The sequence below is a fragment of the Argopecten irradians genome, chromosome 14 (assembly GCF_041381155.1).
Source record: "Argopecten irradians isolate NY chromosome 14, Ai_NY, whole genome shotgun sequence".
Taxonomy (NCBI): Eukaryota; Metazoa; Mollusca; class Bivalvia; order Pectinida; family Pectinidae; genus Argopecten; species Argopecten irradians.
Genome location: NC_091147.1, coordinates 974310 through 999682, shown reverse-complemented (window position 1 = coordinate 999682; position 25373 = coordinate 974310). Strand labels below are relative to the sequence as shown.

The window sequence follows — 25373 nt, the reverse complement described above, 5'->3', positions numbered from 1 at the left end:
GGACGTATGACAAACTCTGCAGGTTCACATAAGCTCACCTTGGTTCTTCATACCAGGTGATCAGCTAAAAATGAAATTGTGTATACTTACTTCTCTGTGGTCCTTGAGAGTATAATGCTGTAGAGGTACATGATACAACCGTTGTTACCCTCTCTCTGGAACTGTAATAGACAAGTTACAATACAGTACATGATACAACCATTGTTACCCTCTCTCTGGAACTGTAATAGATAAGTTACAAAACCATACATGATACAACCGTTGTTACCCTCTCTCTGGAACTGTAATAGACAAGTTACAATACGGTACATGATACAACCGTTGTTACCCTCTCTCTGGAACTGTAAGAGACAAGTTACAATACGGTACATGATACAACCGTTGTTACCCTCTCTCTGGAACTGTAATAGACAAGTTACAATACGGTACATGATACAACCGTTGTTACCCTCCCACTGGAACTGTAATAGACAAGTTACAATACGGTACATGATACAACCATTGTTACCCTCCCACTGGAACTGTAATAGACAAGTTACAATACGGTACAAGATACAACCGTTGTTACCCTCCCACTGGAACTGTAATAGACAAGTTACAATACGGTACACGATACAACCATTGTTACCCTCCCACTGGAACTGTAATAGACAAAATACAATACAGTACATGATACAACCGTTGTTACCCTCTCTCTGGAACTGTAATAGACAAGTTACAATACGGTACATGATACAACCGTTGTTACCCTCTCACATGAACTGTAATAGACAAGTTACAATACAGTACAAGATACAACCGTAACAATGTTACCCTCTCACATGAACTGTAATAGACAAGTTACAATACGGTACATGATACAACCGTTGTTACCCTCTCTCTGGAACTGTAATACACAAGTTACAATACGGTACATGATACAACCGTTGTTACCCTCTCTCCGGAACTGTAATAGACAAGTTACTACAGTACATGATACAACCGTTGTTACCCTCTCTCTGGAACTGTAATAGACAAGTTACAATACGGTACATGATACAACCGTTGTTACCCTCTCTCTGGAACTGTAAGAGACAAGTTACAATACAGTACATGATACAACCATTGTTACCCTCTCTCTGGAACTGTAATAGACAAGTTACAATACGGTACATGATACAACCGTTGTTACCCTCTCACATGAACTGTAATAGACAAGTTACAATACGGTACATAATACAACCGTTGTTACCTTCTCTCTGGAACTTTAATAGACAAGTTACAATACGGTACATGATACAACCGTTGTTACCCTCTCACATGAACTGTAATAGACAAGTTACAATACAGTACAAGATACAACCGTTGTTACCCTCTCACATGAACTGTAATAGACAAGTTACAATACGGTACATGATACAACCGTTGTTACCCTCTCTCTGGAACTGTAATAGACAAGTTACAATACGGTACATGATACAACCATTGTTACCCTCTCACTGGAACTGTAAGAGACAAGTTACAATACAGTACATGATACAACCATTGTTACCCTCTCTCTGGAACTGTAATAGACAAGTTACAATACGGTACATGATACAACCGTAACAATGTTACCCTCTCTCCATGAACTGTAATAGACAAGTTACAATACGTACATGATACAACCGTTGTTACCCTCTCTCTGGAACTGTAATACACAAGTTACAATAAGGTACATGATACAACCGTTGTTACCCTCTCTCCGGAACTGTAATAGACAAGTTACTACAGTACATGATACAACTATTGTTACCCTCTCTCTGGAACTGTAATAGACAAGTTACAATAAGGTACATGATACAACCGTTGTTACCCTCTCACAGGAACGTAATAGACAAGTCTGGAACCATGTTACCCTCTCTCTGGAACTGTAATACACAGTTACAATACGGTACATGATACAACCGTTGTTACCACCCTCTCTCTGGAACTGTAAGAGACAAGTTACAATACGGTATATGATACAACCATTGTTACCCTCTCTCTGGAACTGTAAGAGACAAGTTACAATACGGTATATGATACAACCATTGTTACCCTCTCTCTGGAACTGTAAGAGACAAGTTACAATACGTACAAGATACACCGTTGTTACCCTCTCTGGAACTGTAATACACAAGTTACAATACGGTACATGATACAACCATTGTTACCCTCTCTCTGGAACTGTAAGAGACAAGTTACAATATGGTACATGATACAACCGTTGTTACCCTCTCTCTGGAACTGTAAGAGACAAGTTACAATACAGTACATGATACAACCATTGTTACCCTCTCTCTGGAACTGTAAGAGACAAGTTACAATACAGTACATGATACAACCATTGTTACCCTCTCTCTGGAACTGTAATAGACAAGTTACAATACGGTACATAATACAACCGTTGTTACCCTCTCACATGAACTGTAATAGACAAGTTACAATACAGTACAAGATACAACCGTTGTTACCCTCTCACATGAACTGTAATAGACAAGTTACAATACGGTACATGATACAACCGTTGTTACCCTCTCTCTGGAACTGTAATACACAAGTTACAATACGGTACATGATACAACCATTGTTACCCTCTCTCTGGAACTGTAAGAGACAAGTTACAATATGGTACATGATACAACCGTTGTTACCCTCTCTCTGGAACTGTAAGAGACAAGTTACAATACAGTACATGATACAACCATTGTTACCCTCTCTCTGGAACTGTAATAGACAAGTTACAATACGGTACATGATACAACCATTGTTACCCTCTCACATGAACTGTAATAGACAAGTTACAATACGGTACATAATACAACCGTTGTTACCCTCTCACATGAACTGTAATAGACAAGTTACAATACAGTACAAGATACAACCGTTGTTACCCTCTCACATGAACTGTAATAGACAAGTTACAATACGGTACATGATACAACCGTTGTTACCCTCTCTCTGGAACTGTAATAGACAAGTTACAATACAGTACAAGATACAACCGTTGTTACCCTCTCACATGAACTGTAATAGACAAGTAACAATACGGTACATGATACAACCGTTGTTACCCTCTCTCTGGAACTGTAATACACAAGTTACAATACGGTACATGATACAACCGTTGTTACCCTCTCTCTGGAACTGTAATACACAAGTTACAATACGGTACATGATACAACCGTTGTTACCCTCTCTCTGGAACTGTACTAGATAAGTTACAAAACCATACATGATACAACCGTTGTTACCCTCTCTCTGGAACTGTAATAGACAAGTTACAATACGGTACATAATACAACCATTGCTACGACCTCTCTCTGGAACTGTAAGAGACAAGTTACAATACGGTACATGATACAACCATTGTTACCCTCTCTCTGGAACTGTAAGAGACAAGTTACAATACAGTACATGATACAACCATTGTTACCCTCTCTCTGGAACTGTAATAGACAAGTTACAATACGGTACATGATACAACCGTTGTTACCCTCTCACATGAACTGTAATAGACAAGTTACAATACGGTACATAATACAACCGTTGTTACCCTCTCTCTGGAACTGTAATAGACAAGTTACAATACGGTACATGATACAACCGTTGTTACCCTCTCACATGAACTGTAATAGACAAGTTACAATACAGTACAAGATACAACCGTTGTTACCCTCTCACATGAACTGTAATAGACAAGTTACAATACGGTACATGATACAACCGTTGTTACCCTCTCTCTGGAACTGTAATAGACAAGTTACAATACAGTACAAGATACAACCGTTGTTACCCTCTCACATGAACTGTAATAGACAAGTTACAATACGGTACATGATACAACCGTTGTTACCCTCTCTCTGGAACTGTAATACACAAGTTACAATACGGTACATGATACAACCGTTGTTACCCTCTCTCCGGAACTGTAATAGACAAGTTACTACAGTACATGATACAACTATTGTTACCCTCTCTCTGGAACTGTAATAGACAAGTTACAATACGGTACATGATACAACCGTTGTTACCCTCTCACAGGAACTGTAATAGACAAGTTACTACAGTACAAGATACAACCGTTGTTACCCTCTCTCTGGAACTGTAATATACAAGTTACAATACGGTACATGATACAACCGTTGTTACCCTCTCTCTGGAACTGTAATACACAAGTTACAATACGGTACATGATACAACCATTGTTACCCTCTCTCTGGAACTGTAAGAGACAAGTTACAATACGGTACATGATACAACCATTGTTACCCTCTCTCTGGAACTGTAAGAGACAAGTAACAATACGGTACATGATACAACCATTGTTACCCTCTCTCTGGAACTGTAAGAGACAAGTTACAATACGGTACAAGATACAACCATTGTTACCCTCTCTCTGGAACTGTAAGAGACAAGTTACAATACGGTACATGATACAACCATTGTTACCCTCTCTCTGGAACTGTAAGAGACAAGTTACAATATGGTACATGATACAACCGTTGTTACCCTCTCTCTGGAACTGTAAGAGAACAAGTTACAATACAGTACATGATACAACCATTGTTACCCTCTCTCTGGAACTGTAATAGACAAGTTACAATACGGTACATGATACAACCGTTGTTACCCTCTCACATGAACTGTAATAGACAAGTTACAATACGGTACATAATACAACCGTTGTTACCCTCTCACATGAACTGTAATAGACAAGTTACAATACGGTACATGATACAACCGTTGTTACCCTCTCACATGAACTGTAATAGACAAGTTACAATACAGTACAAGATACAACCGTTGTTACCCTCTCACATGAACTGTAATAGACAAGTTACAATACGGTACATGATACAACCGTTGTTACCCTCTCTCTGGAACTGTAATAGACAAGTTACAATACAGTACAAGATACAACCGTTGTTACCCTCTCACATGAACTGTAATAGACAAGTTACAATACGGTACATGATACAACCGTTGTTACCCTCTCTCTGGAACTGTAATACACAAGTTACAATACGGTACATGATACAACCGTTGTTACCCTCTCTCCGGAACTGTAATAGACAAGTTACTACAGTACATGATACAACTATTGTTACCCTCTCTCTGGAACTGTAATAGACAAGTTACAATACGGTACATGATACAACCGTTGTTACCCTCTCACAGGAACTGTAATAGACAAGTTACTACAGTACAAGATACAACCGTTGTTACCCTCTCTCTGGAACTGTAATACACAAGTTACAATACGGTACATGATACAACCGTTGTTACCCTCTCTCTGGAACTGTAATACACAAGTTACAATACGGTACATGATACAACCATTGTTACCCTCTCTCTGGAACTGTAAGAGACAAGTTACAATATGGTACATGATACAACCGTTGTTACCCTTTCACAGGAACTGTAATAGACAAGTTACAATACGGTACATAATACAACCATTGTTACCCTCTCACAGGACCTGTAATAGACAAGTTACAATACAGTACATGATACAACCATTGTTACCCTCTCTCTGGAACTGTAAGAGACAAGTTACAATACGGTACATGATACAACCGTTGTTACCCTCTCTCTGGAACTGTAAGAGACAAGTTACAATACAGTACATGATACAACCGTTTCTACGACCTCTCTCTGGAACTGTAATAGACAAGTTACAATACGGTACATGATACAACCGTTGTTACCCTCTCTCTGGAACTGTAATAGACAAGTTACAATACGGTACATGATACAACCGTTGTTACCATCTCTCTGGAACTGTAAGAGACAAGTTAAAATACGGTACATGATACAACCGTTGTTACCCTTTCTCTGGAACTGTAATAGACAAGTTACAATACGGTACACGATACAACCACTGTTACCCTCTCTCTGGAACTGTAATACACAAGTTACAATATGGTACATAATACAACCGTTGTTACCCTCTCTCTGGAACTGTAATAGACAAGTTACAATACGGTAAAAAAGTTTACATTGTGGTTCCCAAATAAGCGCTCCCCCAAGCCGCTCCCCCCCCTTTGTCACAATGTTAAACCTAATTATGGCCAATACAGTATTACCATCTTTGATTTATTTTATTTTTGTTTTAAATATAAAATTTATCTTAACACCTTCCCGTTCGCATCGGTACATTTGTACCGATATGACTTTGATAACGTCATCTACCAAGTTCGAAGGCGTCAGATTAACCTTTATATTCCTCGTAGAAACTAAATATTTATATCAACGGAATCAGTGATTTCTCTATTTTTTGTTCATATAAATTTCACAAGTTGGTTTGCTAGAATGAATTAGTCCGCTGTAAGTTTCCGTCAAAAAAACGTCCGTTAAAAAGTGCCGAAAATGCCATTAAATTTGCCAACGTTATTCGTGAATAAACCGCTCGGAAAGTAAATATGAAATATTGCAGTGTTGAAATGACATACATAACTGAAAAGCTTAGATTGCAAGCAAGAAAAAGGTGTTATTCATATGTCTTTATTTTATTATTTTAAAGAAAATTTTCTCAAATGAAAAACATATGCGATGATTTTCGTTAAAAATTAGCATTTTTATGTATTCAGAGCTGGAAAATATATATCAGTTAAGATTATAACTTTATGAAAATACAGTGTGTTAATGCCACAGATAAAATCCTTTACAAATCAGCTTTAGATTTGAAAATTGGTTTTCTTGAAACGAAATTATCGCTATTTTACTTTACCCTACTCAAACGAAAATTCGCGACGTTACTCACAAATGTGTAACATTATGACGTTACGTTTCATTTACGTTTATCGTTACGTTATGATCATGATCCTGGAGAAGCACATCCGGTGATTGTCTATCAAAATCAAATAAATATATATAATGCTGCTGAAGATTACAGATATAGAATTTAACGAAACTACTCAAAATACTCTATGTAATTTGCTAGTGTGAGATCTGAAAATATCATTGCCTTCATATTATGGGATGCTAAATGCGAGATTACGGTGATTCTGACCTCTGACAGTCAACGTTGCGGCCTCGGAAACTCCTCTTTGATGGAATCATAGGTAATTATTACCACTGAAAAAAATCCTTAAGCTAAAGCATCTGTGAAAGTACTTCAAATTGTGTACATGTATAGAAAAAAATTAATATAGAGTATTGTCCCTTGAGCGTCCATAGAAACGATGCATTATAATTAACATCTCATCAATTTTTGAAGCATTTGCAATTAATGTTAGGTTTAGACGTCGTTGAAACCAGTTCAATCATCAAACATTTTATGAAACGGATAGATTTCAACTTGTTTACTTAAATGTGTGAAATAACGGGATTAGTAGCAGGTACATGTGCAGCACACGTAGGTAATACGTGTACAGTGTACATGTACGTAGTTGAGACGGGTAAGTCGTGATAGGCATAGTTCTATTGTACGTACATGTACATGTACATGTAGATCTCGTGCACAAATTAACAGGGGCTCTGGATCCGTTTTGAAATAGACTTAGGATAGGATGAATATAGAACTATTCGTAATAGATTGACATACCAACTATTTGTAATACACGTTTTGGTCGGTAAAATCAAATCGCCTTTTTTTGTGAGTGACGACCGGTGCATTATAAGTATGTGTATATGCATTATAATGCTCTCTTAATTTGTTTGCATTAAAATGTTGACTCTAGTATCAGAATCAGTGCCTATAATCCCATTTTGACATATAAACTGTTTTCAATATAAATTAGATATTATTTATATTGTAATATTATTGGAAAATTGAAAGTTATTGGATTTGAAAAAAATGTAGATTATATATACGAGTAGTCTTGTGCACAGGGACGTGGCACGAAAATGTTTAACCAACAGTATATACATATTACAGTATCTATAATATATATATGTATACTGTTGGTTAAAAATGTTCGTGCCAGGTCCCTGTGGTCTTGTGGTTCATATGTAAAATATAGATTATATCGAAGTCTTGTGGTTCATAACTCCATAAACATATAATTAAGTCATACTGATTACAAGTCAGATATGTCATTTCCACTATTTTACACAACCAAATGAAAACTGAAGGGATGTCGAGGGAAGACATATCATGAATGACTCTGCTACATAATTTGTTTAAAAAAGAAAACAGATTACAAATCATTTTTGGAATAACAGCCTGTAATGAAATATAAGAATTTGGTTTATATTTATGAATATAATTTACAACAATCCTTCTCACAATTGATCGACAACATCCATATGAAAACAGTTAACAGTAAATAAAACGATTTAATGTTTAATGTGTACATGTAATTATAAATGGTTACACAGCTCTAAGGAACTGGCCAAAGGGCAGCGGCTATTTTCTAAAACATACGGTTTTCTCTAGGATCTAGATAAATACAACACTTGATTGATATTAATTCGTAAATGTAGTGGTTTGAATTGAATTTGAGTCATATAATCAAGTGTCACATACATGTACAGAAAATCAGAACCTGACTTAGTTGCTTATCATATATATATCATGGCATAAAAAGGATGTTTTCCCTCTTAATCTATAACACAAGAGTAATTTTGTTTTTTTCCTTTTGCTCCGGGTTTCTATTATCCTGAGCTTCGGCTTATCTGTTTGGAATATATATATATATATATAGCTCAATTGAATTGGTAAAGCATCAGGATAGTGTTTGGAGTGTATCGGAATCTAAAAAGGCGAACATAAAAAAACCCGGTTAGTGTGTTGAATCTTTGAGGGGCGATGAGTGAAAAGGAAGGGGATAATACTAATGTAACGGTTCTGGATCGGATCGATAGCCGACAACCAAGCAGCTCAATTAGTAGAGCATCCGGCAAGAGTTCGTATGGTCCTGGGTTTGAAACGGTTCTGGTCGTGCATTATCTCGCTCTTACCACAATAATAAGAAACCTGTCGGTCACAAAGATGTCAACTAACGATATACATATGTAGGTACTGGTTATCAGAATGTCGGTACAGTTTAATCACGTGTTTTCCTTTCCCACAAAGAAACAAGAGATCCTAAAGAGATCGTGCCGCCCACAAAAAATGGTCTATGTCCGACATATGGCAGAGGGATCTTTTCGCTGCTTTTCGATATCAAAATCCAAGATGGCTGCCGGTTGGCCATCTTGTTGACCGTTCGGTCCCAAAATGCAATATGCACAGCTAGGGCCCTAGGGAAACCTACATATGAAATTTGAAAAGAAGATCCCTTAGATCTTTCTGAGAAATAGCGGTAACAAGAATTGTTAACTGACGGACGGACGGACGGAAGGAAGGACGGACGGACCACGGACGAAAGGCTATTTCAATATCATCAGATGTGGGCTAAAAAAAACCGAGTAAATACCGTCATTCCTTGATCCACTCTAGTAGCATGTATGAGTTAAGCCTACATACTATTAAGCAATGCTTTGACAATGCTTATTTTATGATATATGTTGAAGTGTATACTCATGCAAACATATACATAACAATTGATCGTAACCATAGATCTCCAACGTTCCCACGGGATTAAAATGTTCTTACAACAAAACTTTTATTGCTTCTGCTTCTCAATTAATACCAAAAGTAATCTCCCGTTTTAATATATACATGTACATACTATATACATTTTATGTCGACTTGTAAAAATAAACATGTCATCTCTGTAATATGAATGGAAACAAAGTCTTACGACGAAGATGTTACACCATCTTTCATGTTCCAAGTTCATGACAAATTGGGAGTAAATGCAAACGTTTCCTCCAAAACAATGAGTAGTGTGCAAGAATATGAATTACCTCCCTTGTGTCTTGCCGATGTACATATATATAATAATATTACTATTATATACATGTATTTTAATCTTTATACTACTTTGAATTTTCAATTATCGTAGGTAACTCATATCTTTATCAATTCAATGTTTTACTATGTTATGTGTAACTACTTACTTAATCAATACATTATTTTGCTCCCAAAATTGTCATTTTAGCTGCTATTTTCTTCAAAGGTCACACAGATAATCTCTTTGCCAAAATTGTGTTGATCGTAATTAATGGGCTATCTCATAGGATTATCTTCAGAATTATCTGTAGTTTACATTGAATCTTCAAATTTACAGTTTGTGTTGTTGTTCCGTCCGTTAAATGATCCATAAAAGCAAAATGGTGATTTTTTTTTCAATAAAAAGGTGATTTTGGTGATCTTTGACCTTTGACCTTTACTACCATAAAGGTCAAAGGTGAAAACTATACTTAGGAAAATGAAATCCAGGTGATATACTAATCAATGATGTATAACACTTTATGGTTCTATGCAGCCAAAGTTTGGAATATAAGATATACAAAAAAGTGCTAATCTCACTTATTTAGCAGATCAAAAACACCCGAACAGGAAGGTGTTAAACAAGAAACATCCAGATCCTTTATTGTTTGCATCATGAGAGGAATACCTTAAAGTACAATCTTCACTGTTACTCTCAACAATGCGCTTACCTCTGTCCAATGTCGATTCATAAACATCTCCAAATCCTTGTAGTTTTTGAATTCAAATAATACAATCTGAAAAATAAAATCATAACATATAATCATTACTCATTACAGATAATTTTTTCAATTATTAAAAAAAAAACCAATTGGCACAAAATTTTTGAAGGGTCATATAAATTATTTTATCCAAGCGTGATGTAAATTATTTCAAACACTTTATGTATACAGTATACACTACACCAAGCCATTCTGTTAACAAATACTCAGGTATTGAAAAAAAAACAGATTTTGTTAAATCTTTTATCAGAATACATAAATGTAGAATTAAAAGTTATCAAAATCTAAATAAAATTATCTAAAACAGAAACTCAGGGAAAAGATTTGAAAATTATATTTCACATTAGATACATTATCTACACATAACATCATGTGTCACTTCTCAAATGTTTTGATAATTCAAATTATAATTTGTAACAAAAAAAAATACATTATATTGAGTAAGTATAATGCTGATACCTTTTCTGTGATACCGTCGTCACGACAACGATAATCATTAGGGTAGCACCGATCAACTTGTTGTAGACAAACACAACAGCGACGATTATCGCCGACTTTCCATAAAATTTGACACAAAGCTGATATCAGTGCTCGCTTCCTCTCAAACTCATTTGGCTGGAGAGCACTAAACAAGAAACAGAGATGTGTTACTGATAGGTTCGGAGCTTATAGTGTCAAAGTGCATTATAAGTATTCTAGAGCCATCAATGTATACGCTGGAACATTCATGCATTTTGCAAAAATTCATAGCAATGAAATCTATTCATGATTACATCAACTCAAATATTTGAAATTGCAAATTCAAAAGTTTTACTTTTACTTCCATCTGAGCATTTCAGCATGTAGCTTCATCATATCAACTTTTTACATGTACAGATTAATAACCTTTGAGAATTTTTTTATTTCATTTATTTTTCATTTCTGGTTTTACTGTTTCATAATACAGATGTGATATACTGTACATTAACTACAAGCTGGCCAATAAAGAATTCTATAGAGGTCTTTACAAGGTGGAATCATCATCAAAGATCAATGGTAAATAGCCTACAGACAGATCCTAAACATCAAACCAATTTTGAGAGGCATCAGTGATTAAATTTTAATATTTGATGAGTTTGATATCACAGGTATACCCTGATAGTTGTTCGTCCAACATTTACAGCCAATCCCTATAAGTTACGATGATCCTCAAACACATTGATGAAATAAATATAATGGCAACATAATTTTTTTATATGTGCCAAAAATACCATACTATATAAATATACTGTATTATACTTGTAGCGTGACGTTAGTACATTTCATCAAATAAATGGATCGTCAACCCAATATGTAAATACTTATCATATCTCTACATGTACATGCTATCTCTAACTTTGATCTTTATTGAAAACCTAACATTCCATCTGTATTAATGACCATTACATCCATATATAGATACATGGCTGTTAAGGTTTGTGTGAATTCCCACAGAACTTTTAGTGTGTTAGTGTTAATTGGGTTATATAAACAATCTTTATCATATATACAATATAATGATGTCATTCTAAACATACATATTGCATCAACTGTTAACAACTTCACATAAAATACAAAATGATTTACAAATTTCACAACAGAGTTGGGTTTACAGCATTTAATTAATCTTTATTCAATATGGAACTAAAGTATGAACCTTGGAAATTTTATTCAATATGGAACTATAAGTATGAACTTTAGAAACTTTATTCAATACGGAACAATAAGTATGAGCTTAAGAAACTTTATTCAATATCGAACTATAAGTATGAACTTTAGAAACTCAATTCGATATCAAACTATAAGTACGAACCTTAGAAACCCAATTCAATATGGAACTATTAGTATGAACTTTAGAAACTTAATTCAATATGGATCTATAAATATAAACCTTACAACCTCAATTCTATATGGAACTAAAGTATGAACCTTAGAAACTTCATTCAATATGGAACTTCAGTATGAACTTTAGAAACTTTATTCAATACGGAACAATAAGTATGAGCTTAAGAAACTTCATTCAATATCAAACTATAAGTATAAACCTTAGAAACTTAATTCAATATGGAACTATTAGTATGAACCTTAGAAACTTAATTCAATATCAAACTACAGTATGAACTTAAAAAGCTTCATTCAATATGGAACTTAGGTATGAACCTAACAAGAGCCTTAACGGTCATCTGACTACATCTTTTGTATTAGCACAACACCATGTAGTCGTTTAAAGATTTTAGCATATTTGACCTCTGTGACCTTGAATGAAGATCAAGGTCATTCTTTTGAACAAACTTGGTAGCCCTTCATCCCAGCTTGTCACAGGCCCAATATCAGGTCTCTAGGCCTCCTAGTTATTCTCAAGAAGTCGTTTAAAGATTTTTACTTTTTTGACCCTGTGACCTTGAATGAAGGCCAAGGTCATTCATTTGAACAAACTTGGTAGCCCTTCATCCCAGCCTGCTGCAGGCCCAATATAAGTATCCTGGGCCTTTTGGTTCTTGAGAAGAAGTTGTTTAAAGATTTAAGCCTATTTGACTCCTGTGACCTTCAATGAAGATCAAGGTCATTCATTTGAACAAACTTGGTAGCCCTTCATTCCAGCATGTCAAAGGCTAAATATCAGGTCTCTAGACCTCCTACTTATTCTAAAGAAGTCGCTTAAAATGTTTTAGCCAATTCGACCCCTGTGACCTTGAATGAAGGTCAAGGTCATTCATTTTATCAAACTTGGTAGCCCTTCATCCAAACATGCTGCAAGCCCAATATGAGTATACTGAGCCTTTTGGTTCTTGAGAAGAAGTCGTATAAAGATTTAAGCCTATTTGACCACTGTGACCTTGAATGAAGGTAAAGGTAATTCATTTGAACAAACTTGGTAGCCCTTCATCCCAACATGCTACATGCCCAATATGAGTATCCTGGGCCTTTTGGTTCTTGAGAAGAAGTCGTTTAAAGATTTCAGCCTTTTTGACCCCTGTGACCTTGAATGAAGATCAAGGTCATTCATTTGAACAAGCCCTTCATCCTAGCATGTCACAGGCCCAATATCAGGTCTCTAGGCCTCTTAGTTATTCACAAGAAGTCGATTAAAGGATTTTTAGCCTATTTGACCCTGTGACCTTGAATGAAGGTCAAGGTCATTTCTTTTAATATACTTTGTAGCACTTCATCCCAGCATGCTGCAGGCCCAATATGAATATCCTGGGCCTTTCTGTTGTTGAGAAGAAGTCCTTTAAAGATTTTAGCCTATTTGACCCCTGTGACCTTGAATAAAGGTCAAGGTCATTTATTTGAACAAACTTGGTAGCCTTTCATCTCAGCATACTACATGCCCAATATCAGTACCCTGGGCCTACTGGTTCTTGAGAAGAAGTTGTTTAAAGATTTTAGCTTTTTTGACCCCTGTGACCTTGAATGAAGATCAAGGTCATTCATTTGAACAAACTTGATAGCCCTTCATCCAAGCATGTTACGGGCCCAATATCAGGTCTCTAGGCCTCTTAGTTATTCACAAGAAGTCGTTTAAAGGATTTTTAGCCTTTTTGACCCCTCTGACTTTGAATGAAGGTCAAAGTAATTTATTTGAACAAACTTGGTAGCCCTTTATCCCAGCATGATACAGGCCAAATATCAGTACCCTGGGCCTTCTGGGTCTTGAGAAGAAGTCGTTTAAAGATTTTAGCCTTTTTGACCCCTGTGACCTTGAATGAACGTCAAGGTCATTCATTTGAACAAACTTGGTTGGCGTTTGTCCCAGCATGCTACAGGCCAAATATCAGTACCCTGGGCCTTTTGGTTATTGAGAAGAAATCGTTTGAATGAAAAGTTTACGCACGGTGCACGGCGGACGGCGCACGACGACGGACGGTGCATGATGACAATAGGTCATCCTGACCCTTTGGGTCAGATGACCTAAAATTAGAATCTTAATTCAATATAAAACTATAAGTATGAACCTTACAAACTTAATTCAATCTCGAACTTCAATTCTGCTTTTGCATTTTACAGAGTTATATGCCCTTGCTGGTAGCTATGGATTGATACATTTTGTAATTTTCAGGTAACATCATACTTTTTCGCTCACAGATTGATTACGTTACAATCGGTATATCTACCTGCAACGGCAGATAACTCTGTAATATGACGGCAGTATAACTCTTATGAACTTCATTTGAGTAAATAAAAATTGTTTTTAATTTAAATTCCCTGTATCTAACAATGGTCCACACAACACTTACCTTCGTATAAGGGCAAGCGAAGCAAACTGACGATCAAAAATGAGACTCTTTAACAGGTAGGCCTGTATGGCTAGGACGAGGCCCCGCGAACCGCACTGTAACGTCAATGTGTGAGGATGAAGGGTTAGACTAACTAAATCCCAATGTAACGTCAAGGTGTGAGGACGAACGGTTAGACTAACTAACTCCCAATGTAACGTCAAGGTGTGAGGACGAACGGTTAGACTAACTAACTCCCAATGTAACATCAAGGTGTGAGGACAAAGAGTTAGACTTAACATCAAGGTGTGAGGACGAAGGGTTAGACTTAACATCAAGGTGTGAGGACGAAGGGTTAGACTTAACATCAAGGTGTGAGGACGAAGGGTTAGACTTAACATCAAGGTGTGAGGACGAAGGGTTAGACTTAACATCAAGGTGTGAGGACGAAGGGTTAGACTTAACATCAAGGTGTGAGGACAAAGGGTTAGACTAACTAACTCCCAATGTAACATCAAGGTGTGAGGACGAACGGTTAGACTAACTAACTCCCAATGTAACATCAAGGTGTGAGGACGAAGGGTTACACTTAACATCAAGGTGTGAGGACGAAGGGTTAGACTTAACATCAAGGTGTGAGGCTAAGGGTTAGACTTAACATCAAGGTGTGAGGACGAAGAGTTAGACTTAACATCAAGGTGTGAGGACGAAGGGTTAGACTTAACATCAAGGTGTGAGGAGGAAGGGTTAGACTTAACATCAAGGTGTGAGGCTAAGGGTTAGACTTAACATCAAGGTGTGAGGCTAAGGGTTAGACTTAACATCAAGGTGTGAGGACGAAGGGTTAGACTTAACATCAAGGTGTGAGGACGAAGGGTTAGATTTAACATCAAGGTGTGAGGACGAAGGGTTAGACTTAACATCAAGGTGTGAGGACGAAGGGTAAGACTAACTAACTCCCAGTGTAACGTCAAGGTGTGAGGACGAAGAGTTAGACTTAACATCAAGGTGTGAGGACGAAGAGTTAGACTTAAAATCAAGGTGTGAGGACGAAGAGTTAGACTTAACATCAAGGTGTGAGGACGAAGGGTTAGACTTAACATCAAGGTGTGAGGACGAAGAGTTAGACTTAACATCAAGGTGTGAGGACGAAGGGTTAGACTTAACATCAAGGTGTGAGGACGAAGAGTTAGACTTAACATCAAGGTGTGAGGACGAAGGGTTAGATTTAACATCAAGGTGTGAGGACGAAGGGTTAGACTTAACATCAAGGTGTGAGGACGAAGGGTTAGACTTAACATCAAGGAGTGAGGACGAAGGGTTAGACTTAACGTCAAGGTGTGAGGACGAAGGGTTAGACTTAACATCAAGGTGTGAGGACGAAGGGTTAGACTTAACATCAAGGTGTGAGGACGAAGGGTTAGATTTAACATCAAGGTGTGAGGACGAAGGGTTAGACTTAACATCAAGGTGTGAGGATGAAGGGTTAGACTTAACATCAAGGTGTGAGGACGAAGGGTTAGACTTAACATCAAGGAGTGATGACTAAAGGTTAGACTTAACATCAAGGTGTGAGGACGAAGAGTTAGACTTAACATCAAGGTGTGAGGACTAAAGGTTAGATTTAACATCAAGGTGTGAGGACGAAGAGTTAGACTTAACATCAAGGTGTGAGGACGAAGGGTTAGACTTAACACCAAGGTGTGAGGGACGAAGGGTTAGACTTAACATCAAGGTGTGAGGACGAAGGGTTAGACTTAACATCAAGGTGTGAGGACGAAGGGTAAGACTTAACATCAAGGTGTGAGGACGAAGGGTTAGACTTAACATCAAGGTGTGATGACTAAAGGTTAGACTTAACATCAAGGTGTGATGACTAAAGGTTAGACTTAACATCAAGGTGTGAGGACGAAGGGTTAGACTTAACATCAAGGTGTGAGGACGAAGGGTTAGACTTAACGTCAAGGTGTGAGGATGAAGGGTTAGACTTAACGTCAAGGTGTGAGGACGAAGGGTTAGACTTAACGTCAAGGTGTGAGGACGAAGGGTTAGACTTAACGTCAAGGTGTGAGGACGAAGGGTTAGACTTAACATCAAGGTGTGAGGACGAAGGGTTAGACTTAACATCAAGGTGTGAGGACGAAGGTATACTCAGGTTAGACTTAACATCAAGGTGTGAGGACGAAGGGTTAGACTTAACATCAAGGTGTGAGGACGAAGGGTTAGACTTAACATCAAGGTGTGAGGACGAAGGGTTAGACTTAACACATCAAGGTGTGAGGACGAAGGGTTAGACTTAACATCAAGGTGTGAGGACGAAGGGTTAGACTTAACATCAAGGTGTGAGGACGAAGGGTTAGACTTAACATCAAGGTGTGAGGACGAAGGGTTAGACTTAACATCAAGGTGTGAGGACGAAGGGTTAGACTTAACATCAAGGTGTGAGGACGAAGGGTTAGACTTAACATCAAGGTGTGAGGACGAAGGGTTAGACTTAACATCAAGGTGTGAGGACGAAGGGTTAGACTTAACATCAAGGTGTGAGGACGAAGGGTTAGACTTAACATCAAGGTGTGAGGACGAAGGGTTAGACTTAACATCAAGGTGTGAGGACGAAGGGTTAGACTTAACATCAAGGTGTGAGGACGAAGGGTTAGACTTAACATCAAGGTGTGAGTAGGACGAAGAGTTAGACTTAACATCAAAAGGAGTGATGACTAAAGGTTAGATTTAACATCAAGGTGTGAGGACGAAGGGTTAGACTTAACATAAAGGTGTGAGGACGAAGGGTTAGACTTAACATCAAGGTGTGAGGACGAAGGGTTAGACTTAACATCAAGGTGTGAGGACGAAGGGTTAGACTTAACATCAAGGTGTGAGGACGAAGGGTTAGACTTAACATCAAGGTGTGAGGACGAAGGGTTAGACTTAACATCAAGGTGTGAGGACGAAGGGTTAGACTTAACATCAAGGTGTGAGGACGAAGGGTTAGACTTAACATCAAGGTGTGAGGACGAAGGGTTAGACTTAACATCAAGGTGTGAGGACGAAGGGTTAGACTTAACATCAAGGTGTGAGGACGAAAGTTAGACTTAACATCAAGGAGTGAGACTAAGGGTTAGACTTTAACATCAAGGTGTGAGGACGAAGGGTTAGACTTAACATCAAGGTGTGAGGACGAAGGGTTAGACTTAACATCAAGGTGTGAGGACGAAGGGTTAGACTTAACATCAAGGTGTGAGGACGAAGGGTTAGACTTAACATCAAGGTGTGAGGACGAAGGGTTAGACTTAACATCAAGGTGTGAGGACGAAGGGTTAGACTTAACATCAAGGTGTGAGGACGAAGGGTTAGACTTAACATCAAGGTGTGAGGACGAAGGGTTAGACTAATAACTCAATGTAACGAAGGTGTGAGGACGAAGGTGTTAGACTAAATAACTCCCAATGTAACATCAAGGTGTGAGGACGAAGGGTTAGACTTAACATAAAGGTGTGAGGACGAAGGGTTATACTAAACATCAAGGTGTGAGGATGAAGGGTTAGACTAACTAACTCCCAATGTAACATCAAGGTGTGAGGACGAAGGGTTAGACTTAACATAAAGGTGTGAGGACGAAGGGTTATACTAAACATCAAGGTGTGAGGATGAAGGGTTAGACTAACTAACTCCCAATGTAACATCAAGGTGTGAGGATGAAGGGTCAGACTAACTAACTCCTACACTGTAAACCAACTGATTCTGGTGACAAATTAATTGTGTGTGTTTTAATCTAACAACTTAGTCACAGCGTTGGGAGATATACAATTATATAAATCCTATTATACATGTTAATATTTTACAGAACTAACTCATTCACCACTGAGAATAGATAACAAACTATTCCAGCCTTCGAATGAGAAGAGTTCCAATGTGTCGTCAGGGGGGAATGAGTTAATCTTCTTTCAAATTCTCATTATTCCAAAACATGAGAAATTAAATTGAAAGTAAAACTAAATTGGTTTACAGTTATATACCATACTAAGACAGTACTTAGAACTGATACCATTAATGTGACACGTCAGCAAACATAGTGTTTGTGTTAAATAAGTGAGGACACTTTCTAACCCATCAGACACAGATATCTCCACGTCCGGTGAGGGAAAGATTTCTCTGTCTGGGTAAGACATAAGACAGTCTGCATGCTTTGAACATATTCGTGTGATAAACTGGAAGTTGTAAAATGTCAAATGCAAATAACGATTAATCAGTGCTGTCCAATTAGACAATCGATATCACATTCGAACTCAAGTTCGTGCTGAACTTTGACCTAATGATCACCGTAATTGGAATTCCACCTACCTTTATATATTTCATTGTTGTTTACACGGTAAAAAGACTGATTTTAACTGGTTTTCATACAATATTAGTTTGTATTTCTATGACTGTGATTATCTTATAATGATTTAGATTCTTGTTTGTCACAGTGCAACAAGTTTTTGACAAAGTAAAATAGAAATCTTCAAAATGATGTTTTTAATATTTTTGTGTTTTTTAATCGCTTATTTGTTGTTTTTAATATTTTTGGGTAAGTTACAGGGGCAGAAAAAGGATCATTCCCTACCTAGAGAGTAGGACAGAGAAATCTCTTCCCTTGGAGGAGATTCACAACAGTTTAATTTAACCCTCAGCAAGCCTCGGGTTAGACAGTTGTAAATCTCCTCCTCGGGTAGAGATTTCTCTGTCCTACCCTCAAGGTAGGGAAAGATCCTACCAATCCACAAGCTTCTCATGATCTCATATCCTCACTTCATTAATCGATACTCCCATTCTGGAGAACATGCCTGTATGATTAGCCAAAATCACTATTTATTTCTCTTATATCAAATTTAAAATGTTTTCAATGCAATTTTTAAGTTCGACTTTGATTTCGTGACTTTTGTTGGGTTATTTTTCTTTTTAATTAAAATTTTTGAAGATGGACAGAAAAATGGAAATTTCTGGACTTTTCTATAATGTATAGATATAATGGTATCAGTTAAGGGTACTATAGGAGATTTCAGAAAAGATGGCGATGACGTCACACATCCGGGCGCTCAAAGGTACAACTCCGTATAGCTGTACACATTAACATGGTGGGAACACAGACGCCTCAATGTTTGTTTCCATTTTATTATAATAAATTGTACGGCAATCCGAGAAATGTTGCTTTATTTTCATTTCAAAAAGTGTAAATGAAAATATGTAACAATGATATATAGATATAAACATATGATATTCATATATTTTACTTTGTTTAGATTCCATTTTTGACCGCCCATGAGAAAAACACGGTCGCCGTTACCGTATAAAAATTGACAGAATATTGCAAATATCGGCTTGAAATTACAGATTAAATTCCAAGTTCCCCAAAATATCATACTGTCATTTAAAAAGCGATTACTGTTTTCTAAGTCTTACATGATAAAACACCAAATTACGATTTGTGATTATGACAAAATTAAAATTTGCTTTCGTAGATTATCCCAAGCGCACGGCAGCCATATTACGTACTGCCGACATCCCGAATTTCGACCTTTTTCAGAGTCACTGAATTAATTATTCTTGATAACTTTTTCGTCAAAAATTTTGGAATTGAGTTTATGATATACAAATAAGTCAGTTTATAGTTACTTTTTATGATATTTTTAAACAAAATTTTAAGTATTTAGAATTCTCGAAGCCATGCGCAATGTGTCCTGGTCAGCATTTCAGTACTTAAAGTTCTGTATTTATAAATCTAAATGTAATCAATCTAACACGCATTCAAAATATTTAAAAGTAATATCACTTCAATTTATGACTTCATATAGCAACCCATGGAATGAGAGCAACTGAAAATTAAACAATAAACTCTACAGCATGAAAACCTCGCGATTTCACCATTTTATTTTTCGAGATATATCGGCAGCCATACAGTACGTGTACGTACAAATGTAGATCTACATGTACGTGTAACACAGTGGTTTATAGCATTCCTTTAAAACAAGATATACACGGTAAAGAACGAAAAGTACAAGTACTTATTGAGATATGTGTTGGTAATTACATACATATTAATATTATTAATTTCCCCAAGTATGGGCTGTGGCCTGAGATGATCTACCAACGAAGCAATGCACAAGCGGCCTTGGTCTGGCCAGATATGGTCCACATTTCGATATATTAAATAGTGTTTTGAACAGCTTTTTCATGTATAACAGAAACATGACACAAAAAAAACAATTATCTATTCATAACAACATAACACGGATTTAGATAAGGTTTACGTGTGAACAAAAAACGGGTACGTGTGATGGCCCGGCACCGCTTCGCAAGCTGGCTTCAACACTAAAACTACAGAAATATATTTAGCAGTAAACATTGTAAATATAAAAATATAAATGTCTGTAACCTCTCAAACAATAGGAAACCATTTTCAAATTAGAATTTGCAATTATGAAAGTGTATTTTTGACGTGTGTAGCAGGGATGTACGTATCAGTTATTGTTTTTATTAGTCGCCATACTGTGTTTGTACCTTTGAGGACCCGGATGTAAACTTTCTGTGACGTCACGCCATCTTTTCTGAAATCTCCTATAGTGTGTCATTCATTTACAAGTGAGATTATAAGCTGAAAGAAACATAATGACCATAAAGGCTAGCACCAATTAGGAGGAATGTGAACATTTAAAACATTAAAAAATGAAATATTAATTAAACTGATAAACAGTTATGCTAGTAAGTATTCCAATATCCTTATCTAAATGAATGACAAGAAGCCATGTAAAGTTGTTGTATGTATGATTGACTTACCCGTAGAGTTTGTAAACCGTAACAAAATGGTCCAGAAATATCGTAGAAGTCTATTGTAGACTTTCTCCATTCTGTGGAGAAGAAATGAACTTGGCTCGACCAGGATCCAAAAATCATGTGTTTGAGGGACTGAAACACAAAAATAAATTGTTTAACTTGTTAAAGTTGTGCCAAATTCAAGTCATTATGTGCTCTACTAAGTTGTATTCAATGTTACACAAACATATTTCCAGTGTATCTAAGAGACTCAGAAGCTTGACCCTTTCTATCAATAGAATATGCTACAGAAATCCTTTGCCCGGATGGTATATTCAATGAGCTTTAATGGATATTTTCTGTCAAAAGGAGGGAAAAACGGCAGTTTTTAATATTTGAACAATACAGTTATACAACAGCATGTTGCTATATCAGGAACATTGCTAAATACCGGTTGTATAAGGATCCAGCCCTAGTTTGGTGGATTTTTTTTGTGTGTGAAGGGGTGAGAAGAATTTTTTTTCTTTTTTTTCTTCAGTTTTTGTTCATGTATAAGTCACATTGACTGTCGGTAATATGATAGTGTTATAACGAAGGTTTGATTCTATTGATATATATATTAGTTTTTTTCAGTTTTTGTTCATGTATTAGCCACACTGACTGTCGGTAATATGATAGTGTTATAACCAAGGTTTGATTCTATTGATATATATATTAGTTTTTTGTATGCGTGTGTCAAATATAGGTTATATCTTGTATATGTGTATCTGTTTTAGAGTCTATTGTATATTGTATTGAATGAAATTTCAAAATAAAAAGATACATATGTAATAACAAACAATGTGAAGATATAGATCCTCGACCCACTATCTAGTAATCATTGTTATCCTACTAAGGACTGAGAATAGGAACACTGCTAATAAGGTAAACGTTTAGAATGAGTGAGGCTCGAAATGTGGACTTATAACAAGTAACATTTCACTAGAAGTTGTCCTCATTGACTGGGGTCCAGATGTTGACGTTCACTGGATGTATATAGGTGGCAGTTCAACGACCTAACACACTTAATTTAAGTCTTCATGGTAATTATACTTCTATAGTTCTTTGGAGACTTGATGTTAATTATATTTCTACAATAGTTCATTAACTTAAACAAAACAGTTATTAGTGTTCTCATATATCTAATTTATTTCATTTGTAGACTCTTCTCACAGCTATACATAATACATCCCCCCCAACCCGGATATACAATTTGTACTTACAATAATCTAATAAAACTGTATACTCATTAGTGTTGGTAATTAATTTGCCGTTAGTTATTTTTAGTGACCATATAGTTTGTACTGGACAATACTTAACCATTAGTTAAGCTCTACCCCTGCTAGTCACTATTACAGAAGAGCATCTGTCTAGCCTTTACAGTTTCCTTTCTTCTATTACTGTATTTGCCGTAATAAGCACCCAAAGCGTAATAAGCACCCAAAGCGCTGAAAGTTGTAATAAAAGGGATATGGGGTGGGGTGGGATAGGGGGAGGGGGGGGGGGGGCTTATTAAAGTACCAAAATGTAAGTCAGCAGTGGATGAAATAAGCAGCCACATGCCTTAATGGTCACCTGAGTTTGGATACAAAATGAATCAAACACATATAAACACTATATACATGTATATTGACCCATCAGCCCTTGAAGTAAGTCAGTGATTTTATAAATTTTACTTTTTTTTTTCTATGAAAAGTATTTGGTTCCATCACATCTGTGAATTCAGAATATTTTTTGAAATTTTAGTCATTTTGACTCTGTTTGGCAACCCTTCTGGTCCCTAGGAGTCAGCGAGGTACTATTTGGATATGTTAAAATGCAGTATCTCAGGCTAATAATTCTAATGAATTAATGGAAATTGAGGAAGTAATGCTCATCAATGAGTTTTCCAATATAAACTATAGTAGATGTGACCCTCTCCCCAGGGGAAATCTGAGATCCCAGGGCGATGAAATTCACAATTTTTATAAAGGGACTTAAGACCTTTAAATCTATGAAGAGTATCCGTTACAATCAAATCTGTGAATTCAGAAGAAGATTTTTGAAATGTCAGCCATATTGACCCTTATTGGTCCCGCCCCTCTGGCCCCTGGGGGTCGGCCAGGACCAATATGGATATGATGTTAAAAAGCTATCTCAAGCTAATAATTCTAACAAAGTTTGACTCAATTTGTATGAAAACTGAGCAAATGATGTGATTTTTCTATATAAACTATAGTAAACTTGACCCCTCCCTAAGGGGAAACGTGAGACCCCATCAGGGTCATATAATTCACATTTTCTGTAAAGGAACTAAAGACCATTCTACCTATGATTATTCATAAGGTTGATTGGCCTTACACCTAAGAAGGTTTGTATAAAATTTCATTGATATTGCTTCAGCAGTTTTGGAGAAGAAGTCGAAAATGTAAATTGTTCACGTACATACGACGGATGACACATGTAATATGGGATAAAATGCCAATGTTACCAGCATCTCATAGTTGTAAAACATTGCTTCATCCATGAAGAGGGGAGGGGTGTTAATTACCACAATTGTACCGATTCGGAAATTGGACTAACAATATTAAACTCAGACACTGATCGTCAATGGATTAGAAAACTATATGTTGTTTCTAATGTACATAATTTAGCAGCTTTCACCTTAGTGATCGAAGAAATTTGACCTGATGGATTCCACCCTAATGAGGAAGTCTGATCTTATTGTCTATGGATTAGAAAACTGTGTTGTTTCTAACTTACCACAGCTGTTTCTACTGTAATGGGCGTTCCTCCGATTAAGTGACGGCTCCCAGACATTGGTCGAATTGTATTTCCTGTAAAAAATGTTAATTCTAGTGTAAAAATCAGATCAAAGGCCCATTACTCTATATGATCTGATGGATTGATATTTATTAGTATGCACCAAACAAAATCATATATTAAGTATTTTCACGTGCATGGAGTTATACATAATCAAGCTTTATTCATTAGAATCACCAACAAGAGGCCCAAAGGCCTGAACTGTCATCTGACTACCTTGGCAATAGTCATATAGGAAATTAATTAGATATGGTGTCATGGTAGCTATTTTCGATTTGGGATCAACTAGAGATGAAACAACACTTTGTCAAGACCATATCAAGATCATTTCAGATGGCAGCCATCTTGGATTTCAGATTGTTGCGAAAAATAACAACACTTGGTCAGAACCATGTCAGAATCATTTTAGGCAAGTTTCAGCCAATTCGTACTGGTAGAACTTGAGAAGAAGTTCAAAATATGAAAAGTTTACGGACAGCTGACGACAACGGACGAAACATGATGACTATGGGTCATCCTGACCCTTTGGGTCAGATGACCTAAAAGGAGTAGAAGGAACATGTTCAAATTTGGGCAAAACAAGGGCAGTAACTGTAATTTAAAATACAGATAAAAAATTACTGAGCTAAAAGGCCCACTGCTGAAATGATTAATTCTAAACTTTGAAAATTTTAAGAAGTTTGATCAAGTTTATTTCAAGGACAATAAATTAACTTATATCATACTTAGGTATACTTTCTGAATGACTTTCAAAATACACTTGACTTGTAGAATTGTAAAAGTCGTTCTCTTGTTGACTACAAGTAGCCACATATGGTCAATCTTCAGTTTACATATTTACAGTTAATGTATTCAAATATGATCAAGGCCCCTTATCTGTTTACTGTACATCACTTAAAAGACTGACTGAGGAGCTTTATAAAATCTCTACAGGTCTCCTCATCTAATGTGAGAATGTAGCTG

General features: G+C 36.6%; 1 protein-coding gene across 3 annotated transcripts in view; it reads right to left on the bottom strand.

Annotated features, from left to right (window-relative positions):
• The window catches only part of LOC138306846 (inactive ubiquitin carboxyl-terminal hydrolase MINDY-4B-like), a 60484-nt gene that overhangs the window by 16171 nt on the left and 18940 nt on the right, over positions 1-25373 (bottom strand). For all 3 annotated transcript variants that reach the window (XM_069247345.1, XM_069247346.1, XM_069247347.1), the window contains 6 exons: positions 24351-24424; positions 21594-21722; positions 14802-14896; positions 11005-11170; positions 10495-10560; positions 91-161 (listed from right to left, as the gene is read on the bottom strand). In XM_069247345.1, coding sequence (XP_069103446.1) covers positions 91-161; positions 10495-10560; positions 11005-11170; positions 14802-14896; positions 21594-21722; positions 24351-24424 — 601 coding nt within the window. The remainder of the gene's footprint in view (positions 1-90; positions 162-10494; positions 10561-11004; positions 11171-14801; positions 14897-21593; positions 21723-24350; positions 24425-25373) is intronic.